General features: G+C 37.4%; 2 protein-coding genes across 5 annotated transcripts in view; both read left to right on the top strand.

Annotated features, from left to right (window-relative positions):
• The first annotated feature begins 469 nt into the window (after nucleotides 1-469).
• LOC126818288 (CAP-Gly domain-containing linker protein 3) overlaps nucleotides 470-22,833 on the top strand; it is a 60,591-nt gene continuing 38,227 nt past the window's right edge. For 2 of the 4 annotated variants that reach the window (XM_050545617.2, XM_050545621.1), the window contains exon 1: nucleotides 470-528. In XM_050545617.2, coding sequence (XP_050401574.1) covers nucleotides 500-528 — 29 coding nt within the window. In that variant the 5' untranslated portion in view covers nucleotides 470-499. The other 2 variants (XM_050545619.2, XM_050545618.2) reach the window with 2 other exon arrangements.
• LOC126818297 (slit homolog 2 protein-like) lies at nucleotides 9,187-11,167 on the top strand. Its single transcript, XM_050545638.2, has 2 exons — nucleotides 9,187-9,393; nucleotides 10,163-11,167. Exons 1-2 carry the CDS (start codon nucleotides 9,350-9,352, stop codon nucleotides 11,037-11,039), a joined length of 921 nt encoding a protein of 306 aa, XP_050401595.1. The 5' UTR covers nucleotides 9,187-9,349; the 3' UTR covers nucleotides 11,040-11,167.

Genomic DNA, 22,833 nt, shown 5'->3' with positions numbered 1-22,833 from the left:
CTGTCTGGTTGAATGACGACATAGGGTTAGGGTTAGGGTGGAATGGCTAGAGGGTTTGGGGTAGTTGTCTTCCAATTAAAATGTTTTGAGAGGGATGTCTAGCAAACTTAACCGGCGACAAAAAAAAATCGATATTCCATTATCGCCGCAAATACCGCCGCAAATTCTAGCAAAATCGGAAGCAATTAGAAATCGCTTACAAATTGTATGAGAAAGTGGACCGTGTGTCACCGGGACCGGCGACAAAAAAAAATCATACATTTGCCGTCGCAAATACGGGCACATAGGAAATTTTTCTAGCAAAATCGGAAGCAATTAGAAATCGCTTACAAATTGTATGAGAAAGTGTCCCATGTGTTCCCGGCTTTACCACAAGTCTTAAGTCGTTGATTGTACGGAAATACCACTTACCCTGGTATACTGATATGTAGTAATTCGACTAGTTATAATCAGATCTTGGGTGCATTATTATACATGTACATTTATCGTCTTTAGTTAAATGGCCGATGATATTGATATCAACAATAGGTAAGTTATTGTCATTTAAATATTTACAGTGGCGTGGGGTGGTGCAGGGGCGATGACCCCGGGCATCTCTATTTCAGGGGGTGGGGCGGCTTCCAATCAACGAGTGAAACAAAAAATGTCTTCTTTTTTTTAAAATTTTTGTTGTTCACTTGGTTGTGCTAGCAGTCCTGCCTAATTTGAAATGAATTAAATGAAATGAAATGGGGTTTACGGTCCTACTGTTCTGCTCCGACTGGGCTAATGAAGACGGGCATACGCCATACAGTGTGCTATGAGGGCAATTTTGCCCGGGCAGCAGCACTACAGCCTTATATCGACTGGGCTAATGAATATAGGCATACGACATCGGGCTTATGAAGACGGACATACACCACACAGTGTGCTATGAATTGTCTCATCCAACACAGTCTCTTCCAGGTTACCGAGCCAACATTTAATCTAATCCTTGAGTGGTATTTAGTGATTGAACACATTAAAAACACAACACAATTTATATGGAATACAATCATTGGTTTATAAACCGGGGATTGTATTCCATATAAATTGTCTTGTGTTTTTTAACATTTAATCTGGTTAAAATTCAGGGCCCTGTTTCACAAAATTTTAACTAAAGATAAAATCTAAATTTTAGTAGATACTTCAATTTTGATTGGCTAAGCACTACAATCAGTCTAATATTATCAAATCAAATTACTAAAATTTGGATTTTATCGCGAAACAGGCCCCAGATCTATTTTCGTTTCGTTTTTTTATACTTTCGATGGCCAATACTACATGAAGATCTGACCGGATGTAGTGGGAGGTCGCGTCAGGGGTCATACGAGTAGATTTTGACCCTATGACATCTTCCTTTCTCACATTTCTCCGGACAAGGCCATATACTTAAGTCTTCGGGGCATACAATCAAGGGGTTTACCCCGGGCCAGTGAATTCATATTCTGGGGAGACTTTGGTAAGGGAAGGTGGGTTCCAGGGTTAGGGTTAGGGGAGGTGGATTGAAGAAAATGCCACACTTGATTCAATCGACAATTACCCCTAGCGCCAATAATAATAATAATAATAATGATGATAATAAAAAAAGACTTTATTTAATGAGACAACTTATTTAGTGTGCAAAAAAACTAATCTTCCATAGGTCCCTCCTAAGCTACAAAGACATATATAGTAATATCAGGATAAATTCAAAATCATTTGAAATGCAATAGCATTTTAAAATGAGAAGTTTGTGTTAGTAAGTCACTCCTAAACTATAAACCATATACATTATATATTATAATTACACACACCCAAGTTAAATATACATTAGCTAAGAGTTTAATAAAGAGTTGGTCATTCTTGCTATAATAATTCAAAAATAGATGATAAAAAAAGAAAATATTGAAACTTTCATTCAAATTACTTCATTGTCAGCCAGGTTATCATTGTTTGTAGTTTTGACAAGATGTGTGCACAGTGGTAACAACGGCACTGGTATAATCGGGACTTAGCCTCGCTTTCCCATTTTTAAATTAAATTTTTAAATGGCGAACTGTTTTAATCTAATTAAAATCTTGAGTATCCGATGCCATCGAGAGTCGATTATGGTCGTGGCAAGTTAACTAATGTCTAATTAATAGTTTATATAACATTTCAGACCTAAAGAAAGACCTGCAATAGGCAGATTTAGCTCTTGCATAATGAATGTTTAAATATACACGAAAAATAATAAGTATGTCATCAGTTGAATATTATGGTTTCTTCAGTGCTCAATATAAATGAATTTTCAGTTTAATCTTTATCTTAAAAGGCAGATTGTTCACGACATGCAGAATAATGAAAAGTACGTTTCATGGATTCCGTTTTGCATTTCGGAAGCAAAAGAGATTTACTGGTCTGTGAACGGACCAATATATCCGTTTTGGAAACAAGAAATATTTCACTATAATAGGAGTTTAGATAAAGTGGAGTATTAAATGTTATAATTTTGAATGATAAGACAATTTTATTATAAAGAATCCTCTGTTTAAGGGGAGGCCAACCGAGTTTAGTGAATAAAGAGGTGAATGGAGTTTGTTTCAATTGGTGCATCAAGAATACTTCTTGCTGTCCTCTTTTGTAATTTTAAAAGAATGTCTAATCTACTTTTGGTAGCATTTCCCCAAATAATAGAGCAATAATTAAATATTGGTAGTATGTAACTACTATAAAACAAAATTCTTGTCTCGTAAGGTAAATGACCTTTTATCTTATTTAGGAGAAATACTTTTGATGTGAGCTTTTTAGACATATGTGCTATCTGTGATCCCCAGTTAAGGTCTTAGTCAATTTGAATTCCAAGTAATTTTGCGGTAGTAACCGTCTCAATTTTCTCACCATGAAGTGATAAAGTTGGGTTTTTCTGATTTCTTTTGTGTTTTGATGAAATCGGCATTGATTTTGTTTGATTACCGTCCCATTGTTTTCACCCCATTTAGCAACCAAATGGAGATCATTTTGGAGATTATTGGCAATGGATAAAATATCTTTGTGTGAACAATGCCGGGTACTGTCATCAGCAAACAAATCTATCCGACTTGATTCAATATTGAGTGGGAGATCCTTTATAAAAATAAGGAATAGGAGAGGACCCAGGATCGAACCTTGTGGAACCCCGCATTTGACTGTAGTACTTTAGGAGGTAATGGATCTGAAACATACTTTTTGCTTCCGTGAGTCAAGATATGATTCAATCAAAATTTGTGAATTATTATCAAATCGATAAAGATGTAGTTTTTCAATAATAAGCTTGTGATAATGAGATCAAATGCTTTGCTAAAATCAAGATACACTATACCACTCATCGCACCATTATCGATAGCATCAAGCCAATTACCTGTCATTCATTTTAGTGAGAGAGAGAGAGAGAGAGAGAGAGAGAGAGAGAGAGAGAGAGATGGGGTTTAACGTCCACTCGACACAAACTAGGTCATTTCGGGACTAACATATGGTTTTAATTTTATTTCAAAAAACCCACGAGGTTGGACAGGCGCATTCAGATAATGCAGTAGCACACGAATGATTTGATTTAAATCCAGATTGGTACGCATAAAGAACATTGAATGATTCCAAATAGAATTTGAGTGCTGAAGTGTCTTTCGAATATTTTTGAAATTGTAGGAAGAATTGAGGTTGGCCTATAACCGTTCGGATCATCTTTAGCTCCCTTCTTATGTGCAGGAATAATTTTAGCAAGTTTAAGGGCGCCGGGGAAAATGTTTTGAGAAATGCACTGGGGAAAATGTTTTGAGAAATACAAAGATTAATGATATATGTCAAACTGCTACAAATTACTCCATCATCTTGGTCTTGGGTGTAATTCATTTATATTAAGACTTAGCCTTATTGTTTGGTCGTATATTGAGCGGGGTCTGTTTTAACGCGACGGGTTGTTTAACCCAATACCTACTATATACTACCTTATACCATCCAATAGTACCCAATACCATCCAATAGTACCCAATACTACCCAAAACTACCCAATTCCACCCAATAGTACCCAATACTAACCCAAACTACCCAATACCTACTATATACTACCTTATACCATCCAATAGTACCCAATACTACCCAAAACTACCCAATATCACCCAATACCATCCAATAGTACCCAATACTACCCAATACCACCCAATAGTACCCAATACTAACTAACCAAAACTACCCAATACCTACTATATACTACCTTATACCATCCAATAGTACCCAATACTACCCAATATCACCCAATAACACCCAATACCATCCAATAGTACCCAATACTAACCAAAACTACCCAATATCACCCAATACTACCCAATACCATCCAATTGTACCCAATACCTACTATACCTTATATATGAACAAATAACGCTGTGGTTGAATTATACAAAAAATAAGTTAATGCGCGAAATTAGCAAATTATTTTACGATAAACCGCAAAAATCTATTTATAGTATCAGTATCCGGTTACTCAAGCGTCTAAAAAAAACCCTAAATATCTCCTAATTCTAACCAAATACTATATGTAAATAGGGTAGGATCGCCTGTTCAACCTCGTGGGTTTTCTCCGGGTCCTCCGGTTTCCTACCACTGCTAAAGACCCCTACGCGCAAGCGAATTATTGAAATAAAATTAAACCATATGTTAGTCCCGAAATGACCTAGTTTGTGTCGAGTGGACGTTAAACCCCATTTCTCTCTCTCTCTCTCTTTCTCTCTCTCTCTCTCTCTCTCTCTTTCTCTCTCGACGTTTGTTCCGTTGGCGAATAAGATTTCTATATATACTTCAAAAAACGAAACGCATCTTGATATTTCGTCGTCGGTATACCCTCGCTCTACTATCGCCTCGTTGCAACAGGAACCGCTACTCGTCGCTGGACCAAACTATTCTCCAGCGTTGCTGTGGTCATACCCTGTGTGTCGGGGTATTTTAAAGCAACAGCTTAACGGGACGTCTGGCGCGTAATCCGGTTTCACGTAGGGGTTTTTGGATTGTCTGGTCTCAGATCCTACGCTGTTCTGGAATTGTTGCTGCAGTAGAGATTGCTGTTGTGAACCACCGTTTCCTCAAATGACGTAACCGGATGTAACGATCAGGCTAAAACACACTGGAAAGTATGGGCATCCACGCCAGACAAACCCAGATCTTTAAGGCTAAAACAGTATCCACGCCAGACAAACCAGACCATCAAGGCTAAAACAGTATCCACGCCAGACAAACCAGACCATCAAGGCTAAAACAGAATCCACGCCAGACAAACCTAGACAACCAAAGCTAAAACAGTATCCACGCCAGACAAACCAGATCATCAAGGCTAAAACAGTATCCACGCCAGACAAACCAGATCATCAAGGCTAAAACAGTATCCACGCCAGACAAACCAGATCATCAAGGCTAAAACAGTATCCACGCCAGACAAACCAGACCATCAAGGCTAAAACAGTATCCACGCCAGACAAACCAGACCATCAAGGCTAAAACAGTATCCACGCCAGACAAACCAGACCATCAAGGCTAAAACAGTATCCACGCCAGACAAACCCAGATCATCAAGGCTAAAACAGTATCCACGCCAGACAAACCAGATTATCAAGTCTAAAACAAAAGATGGATAGCAAGGTAGCGGATTAGGATTTTTGTATAGAATACGGAATGAAAATGAATCCTAATAAAACTGGAATAATTGTTTTGTAATTGGAGTTATAAAATCGTACAAACTTTGGTATCTCGAAGGTAAACAAACAAAATGTTACATTGTTAAATGTGACATCAGTGTAAAACAAAAATAGACCAGTAAAGTTGGATTGATAATCAATCTGAATTGATAATTTATAAATATAGGAGACCTTTATCTGGATTTAGATGCTCAAACCATGACTTAGCCATGGAAACGGGACGCTGGGGCAACATAAGTTAATAGGATATATAAATATCGCCAGGTAGATCTCGATATATCTGTAATAGAAGATGAAATGAAATGAAATGAAATGAAATGGGTTTAATGCCCTACTATTCTTCTCCGACTGGGCTAATGAAGACGGGCATACGCCATATAGTGTGCTATGAGAGAAATTTTGCCCGGGCAGCGGCACTATCGCCTACTCTTATATCGAATTCCCCAGTATAGGAGCAGAACAGTAGGACGTTAAACCCCATTTCATTTCATTTCATTTCACCTATCGAATGTATTTTGGTGTTCTGTGGGTTGGAGGAGATAACTGTGATAAACCTATAGTGTTATGTTGTTCACTCTACACATTTCACCTATAATTATTCGATATTGTATATCTACAAAAAGGAGAGATTAACTGTAATAAACATGCTATTATTGAGTTTTTAACAGTTTTTATACCGTCAATTGTCTTTGTTTTTACCACCTCCTCCCACTGAATGACGGATATTGTACATTATTTATTTCACAGTTTGTCTAGATGATTAGATTATGAGTAAAAGGATATTAACTTATAAATACAGCTGAAATACCACTTTCTATTTAAAGCTGCAATTTCATATTTTTAAGTTATATTTTTAAAATTTATTAAAATAAAGCCTTAAATTAGATGGTATCCATAAACCGTCCTACCTTGTTAAATAATAATCCTATTAATCCTATAAGTCACTATTGCCAGCTGAGAAATTGGCAAAAATATCATTTTCAACTTCAAATTCCAACGTTTGAAGGTAGCTAATGCATGGAGGCAATAGGAAAACAAGGGAGGTAATTGTGTTTTTATTTCCTGTGTCAATGATTTTTAAGGGTGGGAAATAATGCCCATGGTCGTAAAGTAGTGAGTTGATAACCTATTGAGCAAAAGACATAGAAATAATTATGTTTTGACTTTCTTAGAAAATATGAAATTATCGCTTTAAATATGGAATCAGGTCTAATTGCTTCTCGTCCGTGTATATAAAGGGTTATTTTTAGCCGCTGACGAGTTTATTATACCTATATTTAATATCCGGGTGTAAGCTAAGTGCAGGTAAACGTATATAGAAATAAACTATAAAACATACTTATGGCAGAACAATTACTGATTTATTTAGGCGACGTTTCGAAGAGTATTTTCTCAACGTTTTCAAGCAAGTACAGTAACAAATGTGTAGGACAAGAGAGGGGGAGAGAGAAAGGGGGTTTAAAGTCCACTCGACACAAACTATGTCATTTCGGGACTAACATATGGTTTATTTTTTTTATTTCAATAATTCTCTTGCGCGTAGGGGTGTTTAGCAGTGGGAGGAAACCGGGGGACCCGGAGAAAACCCACGAGGTTGGACAGGCGACCCTACTCCTTGTCACGTACAACCGGGGAATCGAAACCCCGCCAGTTGATTCAATGACAAACGCGTATGATACAGCGCGCGCGTGCTAACCATTAGGCCATCCAATCCCCCATGTGTAGGGCAATTATATATAGACAAGCAATTATACCAATTACCAGTGTCTATATATAATTGCCCTACACATTTGTTACTGTACTTGTTTGAAAACGTTGAGAGAATATTCTTCGAAACGTCGCCTAAATAAACCAGTAATTGTTCTTCCATAAGTATGTTATAGTTTATTGCTCTATCCAGTTACTAAATGCCTCTCAAAGATCATTATATAGAAATGCAATGTATTATATAATTATATTTATTATATTTCAAAGTCTTTCGGTATACCCCACTCTTTCTGGCCTTTTACCATATTCCTGAAGCAATGGCCCGAGAAATCCCTCTCTGGTCATTATTGGATTGACTTCTGATACTTGAGCTTTTGAGGGAGTGTGTCTCTTCCTCCCATTCAATCAAATCCCACCTAAGTGTAGCAACATGACAGCCCTTAATTTAAGCTGGGGTCTTCCCTAAAACTTTGGACAGTGATTTAAGGTATCAAAAACGGTGAAAGTATTTTTCGTCTCCAAACAGTATTGTCATGCAATTAGTTTTTCTGCAATATTCTGCTATGCACTGGTTAATTGGGCGTAATAAATTTCGTGAGTCATGACGACGTAACGTTATGTAAACAAATTTTGAGCTCTGTTTAAACCAAATGATATTGTTACGCAGATATTGGTTGTTATGACCAGTCATAATCTGGAACATAAATATGCTTTCGTGAGTGGGATTTGATGTAATCAAACGAAACACGGCGAGGAGTATGGCCATTTCCGGATTTTTATTTTCCATCCCTTTACTCGAACGTTACGCCAATTACTACTCATTACTACTCATTGGACATGGACCTAGGTTGTCGACACTGGACAAGGGACCGAGGTTGTCGACACTGGACAAGGGACCGAGGTTGTCGACAAGGGACCGAGGTTGTCGACACTGGACAAGGGACCGAGGTTGTCGACACTGGACTCTCGCCTAGAATGTGTCGGGTTCGAGTCCTGTTGTAGGCCGAGAAGGTGCTTTTCAAGTCCGGTCTACACTTGTCAGGGTTGATACCTGTGGAAATGACATTAAAAAATGATAAATGAACAAACTAAGAAGAAAATGATAAAAGAAAAAGCAAAGATTAAATGTCCAAGAGATTGAAGATGGAGGCACCCCTTCAATATAAATGCATCGTTAACGTTTTATAAAACCATAACGAAGACACAATTTTTTTTTGATTAATTTTGACTGGATGAGTTTCTGGGATATAACATCTGTATATCACACCTTTTTGTTTGTTTGGTTTTTTTTTGGCGGGGGGGGTTAATAAAGGAAGAAGCTATATGTCGATTCCGCTTTTATCACCGCTTCTACTCGTTGTGAACTCTGCCCTGTAAAAAGCATATTCAAACACTTTCTGTAATGTCATTAGTCTTATTCCATTGTTTCTGAAAATGTATGCAAATAAATAATTCACCAGAAATACACATACATTACATACATGAATAGAAGTATTTTCTTTAAATCTGAAATTGGCGTCGATTTACTGGTTTCAACACTAAAAAAAGCTGAAAAGTTGTTCGAAAGATGATAATGGTAATATTTACCCCATATTTGTCTCATATTTCATTAGTCGCATAGACATCTATTTAGTAATTTCTTAAATTTACCCATGATTCAAACCACTAAACAAAGGAAAAACCCGCGTTTGACTACCTGCATTACAGCATTTCACTTGTGTTTTTGTACCCTATTTATCCCGATGCAGTTTATTAGCATGTTACAATACGACACAAACTTACAAAGCAGCAGGGTACTTAGATATCAAACCTCATCTCTCAACCCTCCGTGTATATCTCAACGTTTTTAGTTACGTTCTCGTAGCTGCATGGTACTTAGTCTGCACACAGAATAGTTAAATAGTACTCTTGCTGGAACTGTTATATAAAACATCATTTTGCGGATGACCAGTGATATTAAACGGTGTTTTATAATCAAGCTACTCGGGTAGGTTATGTCATTATTTTCATGAATTGGTTTCTTTTATTTTTATGCATCTTGACACCTGAAAAAAATATTTCATTACTTCTTTTGTAATCGACTGAAGTGGTTCATTGATTTATGTGTCTATAGGTGGAGTAGCTAAAGGGGAGATAGATATGAAACGGGGTTAAACGTCCTACTTTTCTGCTCCTATGCTGGGCTAATGAAGACGGGCATACGCCATACAGTGTGCTATGAGGGAAATTTTTGCCCGGGCAGCGGCACTATCGCCTACTCTTATATCGAAGTCCAGCTGCCAAGGGATCTTTTACGTGCATTCCAATGTATACACGGAACCTCGGTTTTTCGTCTCATCCGAAGGACTAGACAACTCCTTGTCAGGCCCCCCCGTCCTGCATCACTGACAAGGGAGAACCACGCCGGAAAATCTGGATGAACTTTCTCGGCCAATGCAGGGATCGAACGCCCGACCTCCAGGCTAGCGAGCTAGCGTCTTACCCACTTAGCCACGTGATCCCCAAGGGGAGATAGGCTATATATAAAAGCCTAGTATTATATTATACTATAATGTTATATAATTTTAAAAAAAAACAATAAATGGAGGGTAGATAGATAGGCTACATATAAAAGAACATTATTATGTTATAAAATTTAAAAAAAAACAGTAAATAGACAGAAAAGAACCTGTAATAAATAGAGCGAAAAGGACTTGTGCGCGATAACTGATAATGGGTGTATTATATGTTGATTTATTTTTTTCTCTTTAATTTAGAATGAAATTGTTACAGTTTATATTAATATTTGGTTTTTGGACATCTTTAACCGGTGGAGATGATCTATTTGTTGAGTCGCAGTTGTGTAAAAAATGTGAATGCAGAAACAAAGAGGGACTAATGGGCATTGTAGTGGACTGTTCTAGGCGTTCATTAAGAGCAATTCCACCTGATATACCAGACAAAACAACTTGGTTAATACTACAAGATAATTTAATTGAAAATATAGCAGATTATACATTTAACGGGACCAAACTTTCTTTTCTAGATATTTCCAACAATCGTATAACACGACTAAACCGTTTTAGTTTTTATGGATTGAAAACTCTGATCAAATTGGACCTTCACAGCAACCATATTAATATGGAACGTGAAAACTACCCGATTGGAGTTTTTACTTCGCTTGTAAATCTCCAAACTCTGGACATATCTTCAAACTATATAAAACCAGGATTTAACTTGTCCTATCCAAATGAAAGCTTTGCAGGTTTGCTTTCTCTTGAAAGCTTAAAGATGGATGGCATACCTATTATAGAACTTGAAAGAGGTTTGTCTAGTCTAACGAACCTTAAATACCTGAGTTTCACAGGTAACTGTAGAACCCACCACATTACGAATACTTCTTTTATCAATGTTCCTAACATAGAAAACCTGGTGTTAAGTAACTGTCAAATCAGAAAAATTGATAGTTTTGCCTTCACCATGTTTTCAAAATTACAATTTCTCGACCTCTCTGGTAACAGGCAACTTGGATTTGATGCCGCAACTTTACCTTTAATAAATTTACATAGTAAAGCCTTTCGCATTCTCAATATAAGTTCCATTTATGAAAACTTTGCTCTGGCGACTGAAGTAACTGGCGAACACTTTTTTTAGATTCCAGCATCTTAATATCACGGAATTTTATATAGATCAAAACAGGATTCAACGCTTTGACGAAATAGTTCTTAATCACCTACCGTCTACCATTAAAATAATAAGTTTTAGGGATAATGTACCGTCGTTTGGGGAATATATGTTGGGTTTCGATTATTTAAAAGATATTATATGTATTGATGCAAGTTATCAGTTCAACACACATCTTAAAGACGAAAATACATTACCAGACAGACCTTATTTCTACAACAACTGTCCATATTTTAATGATGCGGTCATCCATGGCGACAGTCATCTGAAGCAAGATCAGGTATCGGATATGGATGCACATATTTCATTTTTGAGTTGGTTTTCTAAAAGCGAGGAGAAAAGGAATCAAGCTGTTATCAAACTTCCACCTAACATTCAATACGTTAATATAAGCCGCATTAAACTTAGGTGTTCCATTCCACGAATGAAATTTGGTAAAAACCAAGTGAAAATGCTTGATTTCTCATCAAACATCTTAAATAAATGGCATGGTCCAATTTTGGGATGTACCCGCCTGGAATGGCTCAGTTTGTCCAACAACTTCTGTGACGAAATAAATAAGGATTTTTTTATCGGAACAATTAATCTTCGTTCTTTAAACATCGGTTCGAATTTTTTAAGTTTTACGTTTGCATCGGACGCGAGTGGAAGTATATTTAAACCGTTAACCAAGCTAGAAATACTGGATATATCTGACAATCATATAACGGTTCTTCCATCGGTATTTCTACACGCGCAAATAAATTTAAAATATTTAGATTTATCTAATAACAGAATGAACAAATGGTCGTTGGATATTGATCACATGACCAACTTAACATCCATAGATCTTAGCAACAACAGTTTATCTACTCTTCCACTGTCTTTAAGAAAATTTGGTGATCTGCAACAGGCTAAGGGGACAGTTTTGACGATAAACATGCTCGGTCAGTCGCTGATGTGTACTTGTGAAAACCTGGATTTCTTAAAATGGATGGACACTAACACCACCAATTTCATCAGAAGAAATGAATACACCTGTGAAAACCCACATGGAAAAATTATCTCATTAAACGATCTGGGGGCCATAGTGTTAAATCTAGAAAAGGAATGTGCTTCGTGGACCGCCATGATTGTTGCTTTAACCAGCAGCTTGGTAGTAATTATCGCAGTTATCGTGTCTAGCCTAATATATAGATATCGCTGGAAACTCAGATATTTCTATTATGTAAGGCGTAACATATACCGTCACCATACTGCTCTTGATAATGATATTCAGAACAAGTTTGAATACAACGCCTTCGTTTCGTACGCAGATGACGACCGCCAGATTGTCGTTACGGACATGATTGAAAAGCTTGAAAGGCAACAAGGGATGCAACTCTGTATTCACCACCGGGATTTCTTGGTAGGTGAGGTAATTGCTGCTAATATATCCAACGCTGTGAGAAACAGTAAGAAAACTCTGATTCTGTTGACGAGGAATTTTCTCGAGAGTTATTGGTGCATCTATGAATTAAATATGGCTTTAATGGAAAGTATTAGCACCGGTAGAAATGTTGTAATTGTTATAATTTATGAGCATATTCCAGTTAAAGATCTACCACACGAGCTCGTTCAGCTGATGAGAAATGATTCCTATGTAGAGTATACTGATGACCCCGATGGTAATATTGTCTTTTGGGACAGTCTTACAAAAGCAATTAATGTTGATTAAGATTTCTCAAAGTCTCTTCTGGTGCAAAAGTACACACATATTATGTTTAGCCTCTTTCAGCGAGTCGCTTCATAAAACTGCCGCTCGAAAACATTCTGGCACACGATTCGTGTCCCCATTTTAAATTTTCATTTTGTGTTAAATATTGGATATCAGAAGCCCAAATTTCCACCCGGCCATTTGGGGGCTTTTATGTATGCCTGTATTATTTATGTTTGTAGTCAATGGTGGCGTTCATCACTAACAAGTTTGGTTAAACTATTTTAAGTTTTATTTTTGTCAATGAGAATATTTTTTCTTCCGATTTTAACGGATCAAAATAGTGAGTAAAGTCTGCTTTATTCCTCCGAGTGTAAAGAAACTAGGTATGCAGTCCAACACAATCTGTTTCACAGATATCTCTGTAACAGATGACTGTTTCGATACGTGACGTCACATCACGCGGCGTCAATCATTAGCTCAATAGCGCGTACATTGTTTACATAAGACGTTACTGATTCGGGCTAAATGGTGAATTTTACTTATTTTAATACCCATTTACACTAAATAGGAAATGATTTTTACCTACAAATAATTCAAACGTCTTTATTTATTTTTCTAATATAAATGAAGAAAAAATGTTTTAGAATTTAATTTGACGGAAGAAAAAAGTTAATATTTGGGACTCATTAAGTCGCATCGATGTCATCCTTATCAGTGATTGTAGCGGCCTAGCGAAAATTCACTGCTGATCAGTGTGAGTCCAATATCTACGAAATTCATCAATTAATATTTAATAAAACCAGGTTGTGTATATGATGGTCTATAATTTTTATGTTTTAATCTGATTTTAATGAAACTTAGTATAGTGTTTAATATATTAAATGGTTTCCCTATTGATTTAATATATATATATATTGATTAAGGGGGGTTGGATGGCTGAATGGTTAGCGTGCGCGCGCTGTATCATAAAGTCTGTCATTGAGTCGACTGGCGTGGTTTCGAATCCCCGGTTGTACGTGGCAAGGAGTAGGGTCGCCTGTCCAACCTCGTGGGTTTTCTCCGGGTCCTCCGGTTTCCTCCCACTGCTAAAGACCCCTACGCGCAAGCGAATTATGTAAATAAAATTAAACCATATGTTAGTCCCGAAATGACCTTGTTTGTGTCGAGTGGACGTTAAACCCCATTTCTCTCTCTCCTATTGATTAAGATTAATTAGTTGTTACTTGTTTTTGTATATAAACCTTCTGTATATTATTTTCATAATCATATTCTAAAAACAGGAAGCAGCTTCGGCTCTCCTATGTCTTGTCTGCAATATCACTTCTGTGGAAGCAGACGTTATAAAGCACCAAGATACTACTATTATCATTATCATCTGCTTGAAAACGTTGAGAGAACCCTCAACGAAACGTCGCTTTAATTAAAATTGTAATTGTGTTCCATATTATGTTTTTGTATTAGTATAGTGTGTCCATCAATTACATTCCGGCGTGGTTCCCCCTTGTCAGTGATGCAGGACGGAGGGCCTGACAAGGCCAGCCGTCTAGTCCTTCGGATGAGACGAAAAACCGAGGTCCCGTGTATACATTGGAATGCACGTAAAAGATCCATTGGCAGTTGGAATTCGATATAAGAGTAGGCGATAGTGCCGCTGACCGGGCAAAATTTCCCTCATAGCACACTGTATGGCGTATGCCCGTCTTCATTAGCCCAGCATACGAGCAGAAAAGTATGACGTTAAACCCCATTTCATTTCATTTCCATCAATTACATCACATATAGATTCTAGTGTGAATGTGGGGGGGTTGGATGGCTGAATGATTAACACGTGCGCGTAGTATAATAAGGTCTGTCATTGAGTCAACTGGGCATATTTGTGATGGTGATCACCAGTATAGTTGTAGGAGAAAACGATATGAAACGGGGTTTAACGTCCAACTGTTCTGCGCCAATCGGGATAATGTACACGCCTGGATTGGGACTAAATATGAATAATACCCAAAGCTGTCTAGTCGTTCGAGTGGGACGAAAAACCGAGTCCCCGTTTACACATTGGCGTGCACGTAAAAGATCCCTTGACAGTTGGAATTCGATATAAGAGTAGGCCGTAGTGCCGCTGTCCGGGCAAAATTTACCTCATAGTAGACGGATGGCGTATGCCCGTCTTCATTAGCCCAGTTCGGAGCGGAACAGTGGGACGTTAAACCCATTTTTAAACGTCTATTTATAGTATCAGTGATAAATTTTAATGGAAGGCTAAACAATAAATAAATAATTTACTTTCCACAAATAAACGTGTTTGTATTCAAATAATTGTACTTTAATCTCATTTCTTGGTAATATTGGCCCAATATTTTACAGAAATAGATTGATTTTAGATAATATGGGTTAATATTTGGATGGATTGGGGGATCAAGGGAGATAACTAGAATATGTTAGTACCCACAGACACGGGCGTGCCTCAATATCAATAATCCCTGCTTTGAACATAGAGTGACTCGTTGAACCAGCTTTCGTGCGTTCGTCCATGGGGTTTTACGTCCACTTCCAGCTTGGGTGATATCGCAGACAAGTGTTCGCTCATAGAAACCAGGCCAGAGAATTCAAAGTAAGAGTGACCCGTCGAACCATCTTAACCCTGAAGGTTTATAAAGATCGCCGAAAGAAATACATTATGGACACTCGGCAAAACTTTAAGAGCAGCGGGGAAATTGTCCCGTGTTATTTAGAGGGACATTTACACCTATAGCCGCGCCATTCTGTCCCCCTGAGTTTATTATTTAATGCGGATTTAGTATCTATTGTTATAATTATAAACGTATCTGAAACTGAAGTCGGTGGGGTGCGAATAGGTCTGCCACTGAGTTACGTGGTTTCGATTTCACGCTTGTATAGGTGACACGGAGTAGGGTCGTCTGTCCAACATTCAGGCCCCGTATTAGCTTAATCCGGTCCTGATATAGAGATAATATTGTTTAATAAACAAGCGAAGGACGGACGGAGGGGGGGGGGTCTAGTAAGGCACAGTCTTATTCTCGTGGGACGCACAGTCTCACTCTCGTGGGACGAAAAACCGAATTCATCATCATTGTGCCGTTCTACAGGCCCGGTTCCTGCCCTGGTCCAGACACCCTGAAGGCGACGAGAGCCTCAGATTGAACGAGGACGGTTGAGCCTCACGGCGCGAAGGCCCGGACAGGTGCTTTAAAAATTTTAATTCACCAATCCACCAATCTGATTGTAATCCTACCCACGCCCCTGGGTCCCACATTAAGACAAGTCACTGGTTTCCTTCTACTTTACGATCAAGTAACAATTTATACCAACAAATATTTTTTAAAACATTACTCAGCATACCTCCCGGTCCCTCTAGGCTCAGGGGCCCTCGACAGGGCTAGTGTCCGGGGGCGTGGTGACCCATGAATTTACACGAGGAACAAGAACCCGTCCGGGCCCCAAAAAACAATATTTGTATGCGAGTCCACATCTTGGGCTGTGTGGAACATGCTAGAGTCATTTGTAGCATATCTGACCCACGGTATATGTTTGGCACTGGTTAAGCATTATGATTATGGTTATATAATGTTGAAAACCGCATTGAAACTGCGTGATTTTTTGCCATTTGCGAGGGGCACAAAAACTCAAGGGGGCGCAAAAACTCAAAACAATGACGTAATTTAAAGCTCGTCATTGTGTCCCTCTCACTTAGCCGCTGCTAGTGTCCCCGTTGCCTCCCCCACCCCCCGTCCACGGGCCTGGCCTGGCCAATTAACAGCGCCGTTTTCTGGGCTAAATTTCCCTCATGACAGACTATAGAGTATATTTTCATTAACCCAGATGGGTCAGAATATTTACTGTTACACCTGTTTTGTATTTTCGCGCGATATTTGGCTGACACACGATTAAATCATATTTATGACACAGTTTACATAACATTCATATGACTCATGGCATACTATCAATATTTAAATAAACCGCTAAATCGCACGTGTTCAACTTTTCGATTATCAAGTCTTCTAACTTTTGTTTAGTTAAAAAGAAATCGCGAAATGGTGGCTGGATAATCCAAATATGTGTTTTTCCTGATCGAAGACGAGGCTGTATAAGTAAAAATTGTACTTCCGGTATATAGAGGTACACAATATTGAAGAAAAACCAAAAAGTTTATAGAATTTGTAGGTTTTCTTTTCTATATTCGAACGGTAGCATGTGACCCAGACGTTTTTAATCCATTCCAAAGTAAATAAGTTGCATGACTATATTCCCCATTATATAATTAATGGTACTAACCGTCTACAACCCATTTATCAGCTGTTGTTTAGAATTTACAACTTTATAATATAAATAAGGTTTGTGTGTAATTATTTTTTCTATTTCTGTCTTTGTTTTGAAAAGCCATTATTACATCTTTGTTTGTGTAAATATATTTTATTTCATATTTATGATCGATTGGCATGCAGCTTTACTCAGTTGAGTTTACTGCTTTTTTTATATTTATGTTCAAAAGGGTAGGGTGGGGGGCGTCCTGATTATGTTAGTAGGTGTCTCAGGGGTAGAGTCAATGAGGCTGGTCATCTACTTTAATAGCCTTTAATAGTAGGCTACATATGTTAAAGATGCACATGGTTTACATGCATGTAATTATAGTATTTAATTAGTCAGGGTCAAATATATTCATCATGTATTTAATGTTTTGTATGTTGCCTTTATAATGGAGTTTTTAGATACAATAAGATTTTATCTGTCTTAGATTCCGATGAGATGACAAATTTAGACAAGTGATATATCAGTAAAATTGTTTAGACCAGGGATGATCAGCCATATTTTAAAATAGGCAGACCATGTTTACGGTAGTGTTTATTATAAATACCGATATAACTCAACCATATCACCAATAACTTACAGTAGATATAGTATACTTCATTCATATATTAGTTTATACAATAACTCTATGATATCACCAATAACTGTCAGTAGAAATACCATACTTCATTCATATATTAGTTGGTGGTTAACTTTACTATATCACCAATAACTTACAGTGGATATACACGTAATGCATAGTTCATTCATGATCTAATATTTAATACACACATGGCCTTCTGTAATCTGGACAGTATGGTATATTTCTACTTAACTCACATCTATTATACATGTAACTCCTGATATACAATACACAATATTACCCCATGGGATCCAATACACAATATATACTTATATACAAGTAACTCATTCTATACAATACACAATATTAAATATAGTATATTCCATACTATCAATAACTCACAGTGTTATATCTACACTAACTCATGCTTTACTATATACATGATTGAAATAAAGGGGTAAATCACAGTTATCTAATGTGTAATATACCTAATAACTTACATTTTATAATACACAGTGAATATAGGATAACTTACACTTTATATACACAGTTACAAATTTCACCAGAAAATGTGATGACTGACTTATATTTAATTTTATTCATTTTTACTTAAAATGTTCATGTTTCACGAACTATTTTATCTGCTCATTTATACTAAATAGAAAATATCTTTTATCCAGATATATTTCCATCCAACACATTTGTTTCTTTTTTCTTAATAATTTAAAGATACATTATGGGAGATAAGATAAATAGCTGGCAGTTCTCACTATAATAATTAAAAAATAGATAATGTAAAGGCAGTTTGCTGAAAATTTTAGTCAAATTGATCCACTATGAACCGAGAATTAAGTGATTGAAAGTTCGGCTTAGCCTCGATCATCATTACTGAAGTCAGTAGGATAAAAAACATAGTCTCGATCATTTCATGATTAAAATTATGAATTTAAGTCGAGCAGCAAATGGGATCATAATCCAGTAAATATCGCAGGCTAGTGATGCCATCAAGAGTTGATTATGGTCTGGATAAGTGAATTAATGTCTAATTAATAATTTAGATAACATTTCAGGCCTAAAGAAAGACCTGCAATTGGCAGATTTAGCTCTTGCATAATGTATGTTTAAAAACATTGTTTTAGAATTTAATTTGCAGCAGAAAAAAGTTAATATTTCACACTCTATCAGTAGCTGGCCAGTTTGTTGATTATTTAATGTGTGCGATTTGTCTTGTCTTGTCAGTACCAGGATGTATTTCATGTAGTTAGACTGGAACATGAAATGTAATCAACTTGGAGATAGATTTTATCTCAGGATATGGTATACATGAAAGAGGGAGAGATGGGGTTTAACATTCACTTGACATAAAATAGGTCATTTCTGAACTAACATGTCAGTAATTTGCTTGTGCATGGGTCGGGGGGGGGGGGAGGGGGTGTCTATAGCAGTGGGAGGACCTAGAAAACCCCCACGAGGTAAATCAGACGACCCTGTGCCTTGTCACGAGTAGACAGACGTCAAACTGTTAAACTATTTTTCTCTCCTTTAAAGACCATGTGGTGTGTTTTAATTACGGCATGCCTGATTGGTTTTAGATAATCTTTATATATTATAGTCCCTGATAAGATCAACATTGATAGGATTAATCACCTAATAATTGAATTACTAGACTAGAGAGACATATTGTCACAACTATATCTTTATACAAACGACCAAACACAGCTATAACAGTTGGACTTCATTAATATTTATGGATATTGTTTTGTGTATTATGTCTTGAGTTAGTTTTGTAGAACTTGAGATTGGTCCGTTTGATAATTCTATTTTTGTTTTGGATATTGTTTTGTGTATTTATAACCACTAGGTGAAAATTGTGAACTACTTCACTTGTAACCAAGTGTGTTAAAATGTGTAATTTGTGAGAAACGTTAGTTTTGAAACTGTAGAAGTTTGGATTAATCACTCTGTTTATTACACATTGTTGCCATATTTTATCTTCTTTTGAATGGTGAATATTAATTATTAGTTCACTGTAGTGGCGTAGCCAATTGAATTAGAATGTGTAAATCGTGAGAAAAGTGGAAGCGAATATTAAATAGAGTTATTTTACACACACAAGAAAAGTTTTGAGGATAAGTTTTTAAGTTATTATTAGAGTAGTTTGTATATACATGTACAGAAAAAGAGGAAACGTACTAAATATAACCAGGAAAATTTATTAATAGTAAAGCGTGAGTTTTATATTGTTGTTTTTATTTTACTTACTTTTATTTATTTGCTATTGGCTTTTGTAAAAATTTAGATTGTACATGTGAATGTAAAAGTTTTGAGATATAGAAAGCCATTAGGGACCATACGAATAACCAAGGGAGCCGGATGGGTCGAGATCAATCAACAAGTTATTCGTGTGGACACAAATGTTGAAATTTGTGACTTTCCCTTATTATTAATGCAGCTTTATTGCTTTAACTTACAGAGAATAAAACATGGCACAATTATATGGAATACAAGTTTCACAAAAGATTAGGGGGTCACGGTGGATAAGTGGGTATGACGCTGGCTCGCTAGCCTGGGCCGAGAAAGTTCATCCAGATTTTCCAGCGTGGTTCTCTCTTGTCAGTTATTCAGGACCGGAGGACCTGACAAGGACAGCTGTCTTGTTGTTCGAATGGGACAAAAAAACAAGGTCCCGTGTACACATTGGCGTGCACATAAAAGATCCCTTGACAGTTGGAATTCAATATAAGAGTAGGCAGTAGTGCCTCTGTCCGGGCACAATTTCCCTCATAGCACACTGTATGGCGTATGCCCGTCTTCATTAGCCCAGTTCGGAGCAGAACAATCGGACGTTAAACCCCATTTCATTTCATTTCCAACCTGTGGGTCCTCCAGTTTCCATCAGTGTCCTTGCACAGCTAAAGACCCCTACACACAAGTGAATTATTGAAATAAAATTGTACCATGTTAGTCCCGAAATGACCTAGTGTTTGTGTCAAGTGGATGTTAAAGCCCAAGAGAAATGAAATGGGTTTCTTTTTGTTCATCATTACTGCTCTGACTCGGCACCTTACAGTGTGCTAGGGGCGGAAATTTGCCCACTCTTATTTTTATTTTCAACTGTCAATGGATCTATTATGTGCACGCCAATGTGTACACAGGACCTCGATTTTTCGTGCCATCCATATGACTAGACACTGTCCTTGTCAGAACTCTGTACTGTACCACTGGCCAACACAGAGACCTCGGGGTCAGCGAGTGTCTTACTCACTGAGTCACTGCGTAATGATGAGAGAAGAGAACCTTTGTCCAAACGTCAGCCCCCCCCCCCCCCCACAACGTACTGACTTCTATTTCATATTATTGTGTTATAATTAACCCTGACAATGTAATGATAGAGATTAGAATGCAAATACAGCCATTTGGATTTTGTCGCTTTTTTTGTAATGAATAAAAAATTAGGGTAATATGTGTTAACAAGATTTGACGTGATGAGGACACAGTCATTGACTTTAACCCTTTAGTATTCGGTAGATATAAATATTGACTACATCTAGTTCCTTGAAGAACATTACAGAAAAGTGATCTATTAATACTGGTATATCCCTAGACGGACTGAAACAGCTGTTCCTCAGACCGTCTCAAACTGTCCAAAATAGCTTTCTATATTATAGGACAATTTACTAGTTCATGCAGGTGCCACAGCAGTGTACTTGATGTGGCGGTTTGTTGCAGTCGCAGGAGACCTAGTTAGGGTGGTTTTGGATGGTCTAAGGTGTCCTAGTTAGGGCAGTCTTAATTTGCCCTGGTTAGGGCGGTTCCAAGCACACTAAGGTGCCTTAGAAAGGGTGGTCTAAGGTGCCCTGGTTCCAGACACACTCAGGTGCCCAAGTTAGGGTCGGTTTGGGGCAATCTAAGTACTAAAGGGTAAAAAGTCAATGGCTGTTTTACCTGTAGTTTGTTCGTAACGGTCATGTGTTCTATATAGTAGTTACTACGGCAACTGTTTCATCAAATCACTTAAATTATGTCAGAGATTAGTGAGGCTGTTCCTTCATTAAATTTATATTCAAGTATACAACCACGATGGGGATTATGCAGAATGTGCAAGTAAGTGTACACCTATACCAGTGGTTCTCAACCATTTTTTGCCAACGGCACACCGTGAAACACACCTGGCTAAATAATATATATGAAAAATATTTGAATTTTGCAAAATAAAAACATGGCAAGTTAGACGGCATACAACCGTAGACAGAGACTAGTCATAGACACATAGAATGACGCAAGCTAAGTAAAGAAAAACCCAGCTATGAACTTATCAGCGAATACTCAATTGGGATCATGTGGTTTTTCGCATTTTCTTAGTGTGCCGTTCAAAATTCAGCGGCACACTAAGGAAGATCTCGCGGCACACTGGTTGAGAATCACTGACCTATACCAATCTCACGATCCTTGCATTGTCTATGAAAACTTCAAATTCAAAGTATCTATAATACAGAAACAATACAGCAACTATAATATTTTCTACAGCAACTATATTATGGGTATTTAAACCTCCAACACGTTCAAAACCTATGACGGGGTTGGGATTTCCTAGTGGTCTAGAGTGCTGCGCTTCGACCTCTAGCTGGCCGGTCACCTCTGGCTTGCGGCTGTGGTTTCAATCATTGGTGTGAGTGTATGTGGCTTGGAGATAGGGGCGCCTTCTCAACCTCGTGGGTTTACTCAGGGTACTCCGGTTTCCTCCTACAGGAAAGACCCCTGCTCATGCGCTGAGATAATGAAAATGAAATGTAAGACTTGTCTGCGATATCACCTTCGCTGGAAGCGAACATTAAACACTAAGAACAACAACATCAAAACATATAATGGCTATCTCAGTCTCTAAGACAAGCTGGGTAACGGTATGTTTCTCTCGGAACGCTGTATGATAATCTAAAAGAACCTTAAAGAAGCTAAGTCTCTAACTCAATATTTTCCATAATATTCGAAATTAAAAACACAAATTAGAATTCAATATTGGTCCATTTCAATCAATACTGATGTTGTTATGTTGCTGTGAAAATGTGGGATCCTAAATAGTAATGGCTGATTCACAAATGATAAAATAATATTAAAAAATGTGAACAATGGGCTGATTATACGTAAGAGGTTGAATATGAATATAAATCACTTTGTATACACTCATATTACATAGTGTGCTT

Source organism: Patella vulgata, chromosome 4 (assembly GCF_932274485.2).
Source record: "Patella vulgata chromosome 4, xgPatVulg1.2, whole genome shotgun sequence".
In the NCBI taxonomy this organism is placed as follows: Eukaryota; Metazoa; Mollusca; class Gastropoda; family Patellidae; genus Patella; species Patella vulgata.
This window is presented reverse-complemented; position numbering and strand designations above follow the sequence as displayed.

Excerpts from the sequence above, each read along its gene's own strand:
- LOC126818297 (XM_050545638.2), top strand. The coding sequence starts at position 9,350 with ATGACCAGTGATATTAAACGGTGTTTTATAATCAAGCTACTCGG. Across the intron at positions 9,394-10,162 it reads TTTATAATCAAGCTACTCGG|AATGAAATTGTTACAGTTTA; the intron begins GTAGGTTATGTC and ends TCTTTAATTTAG.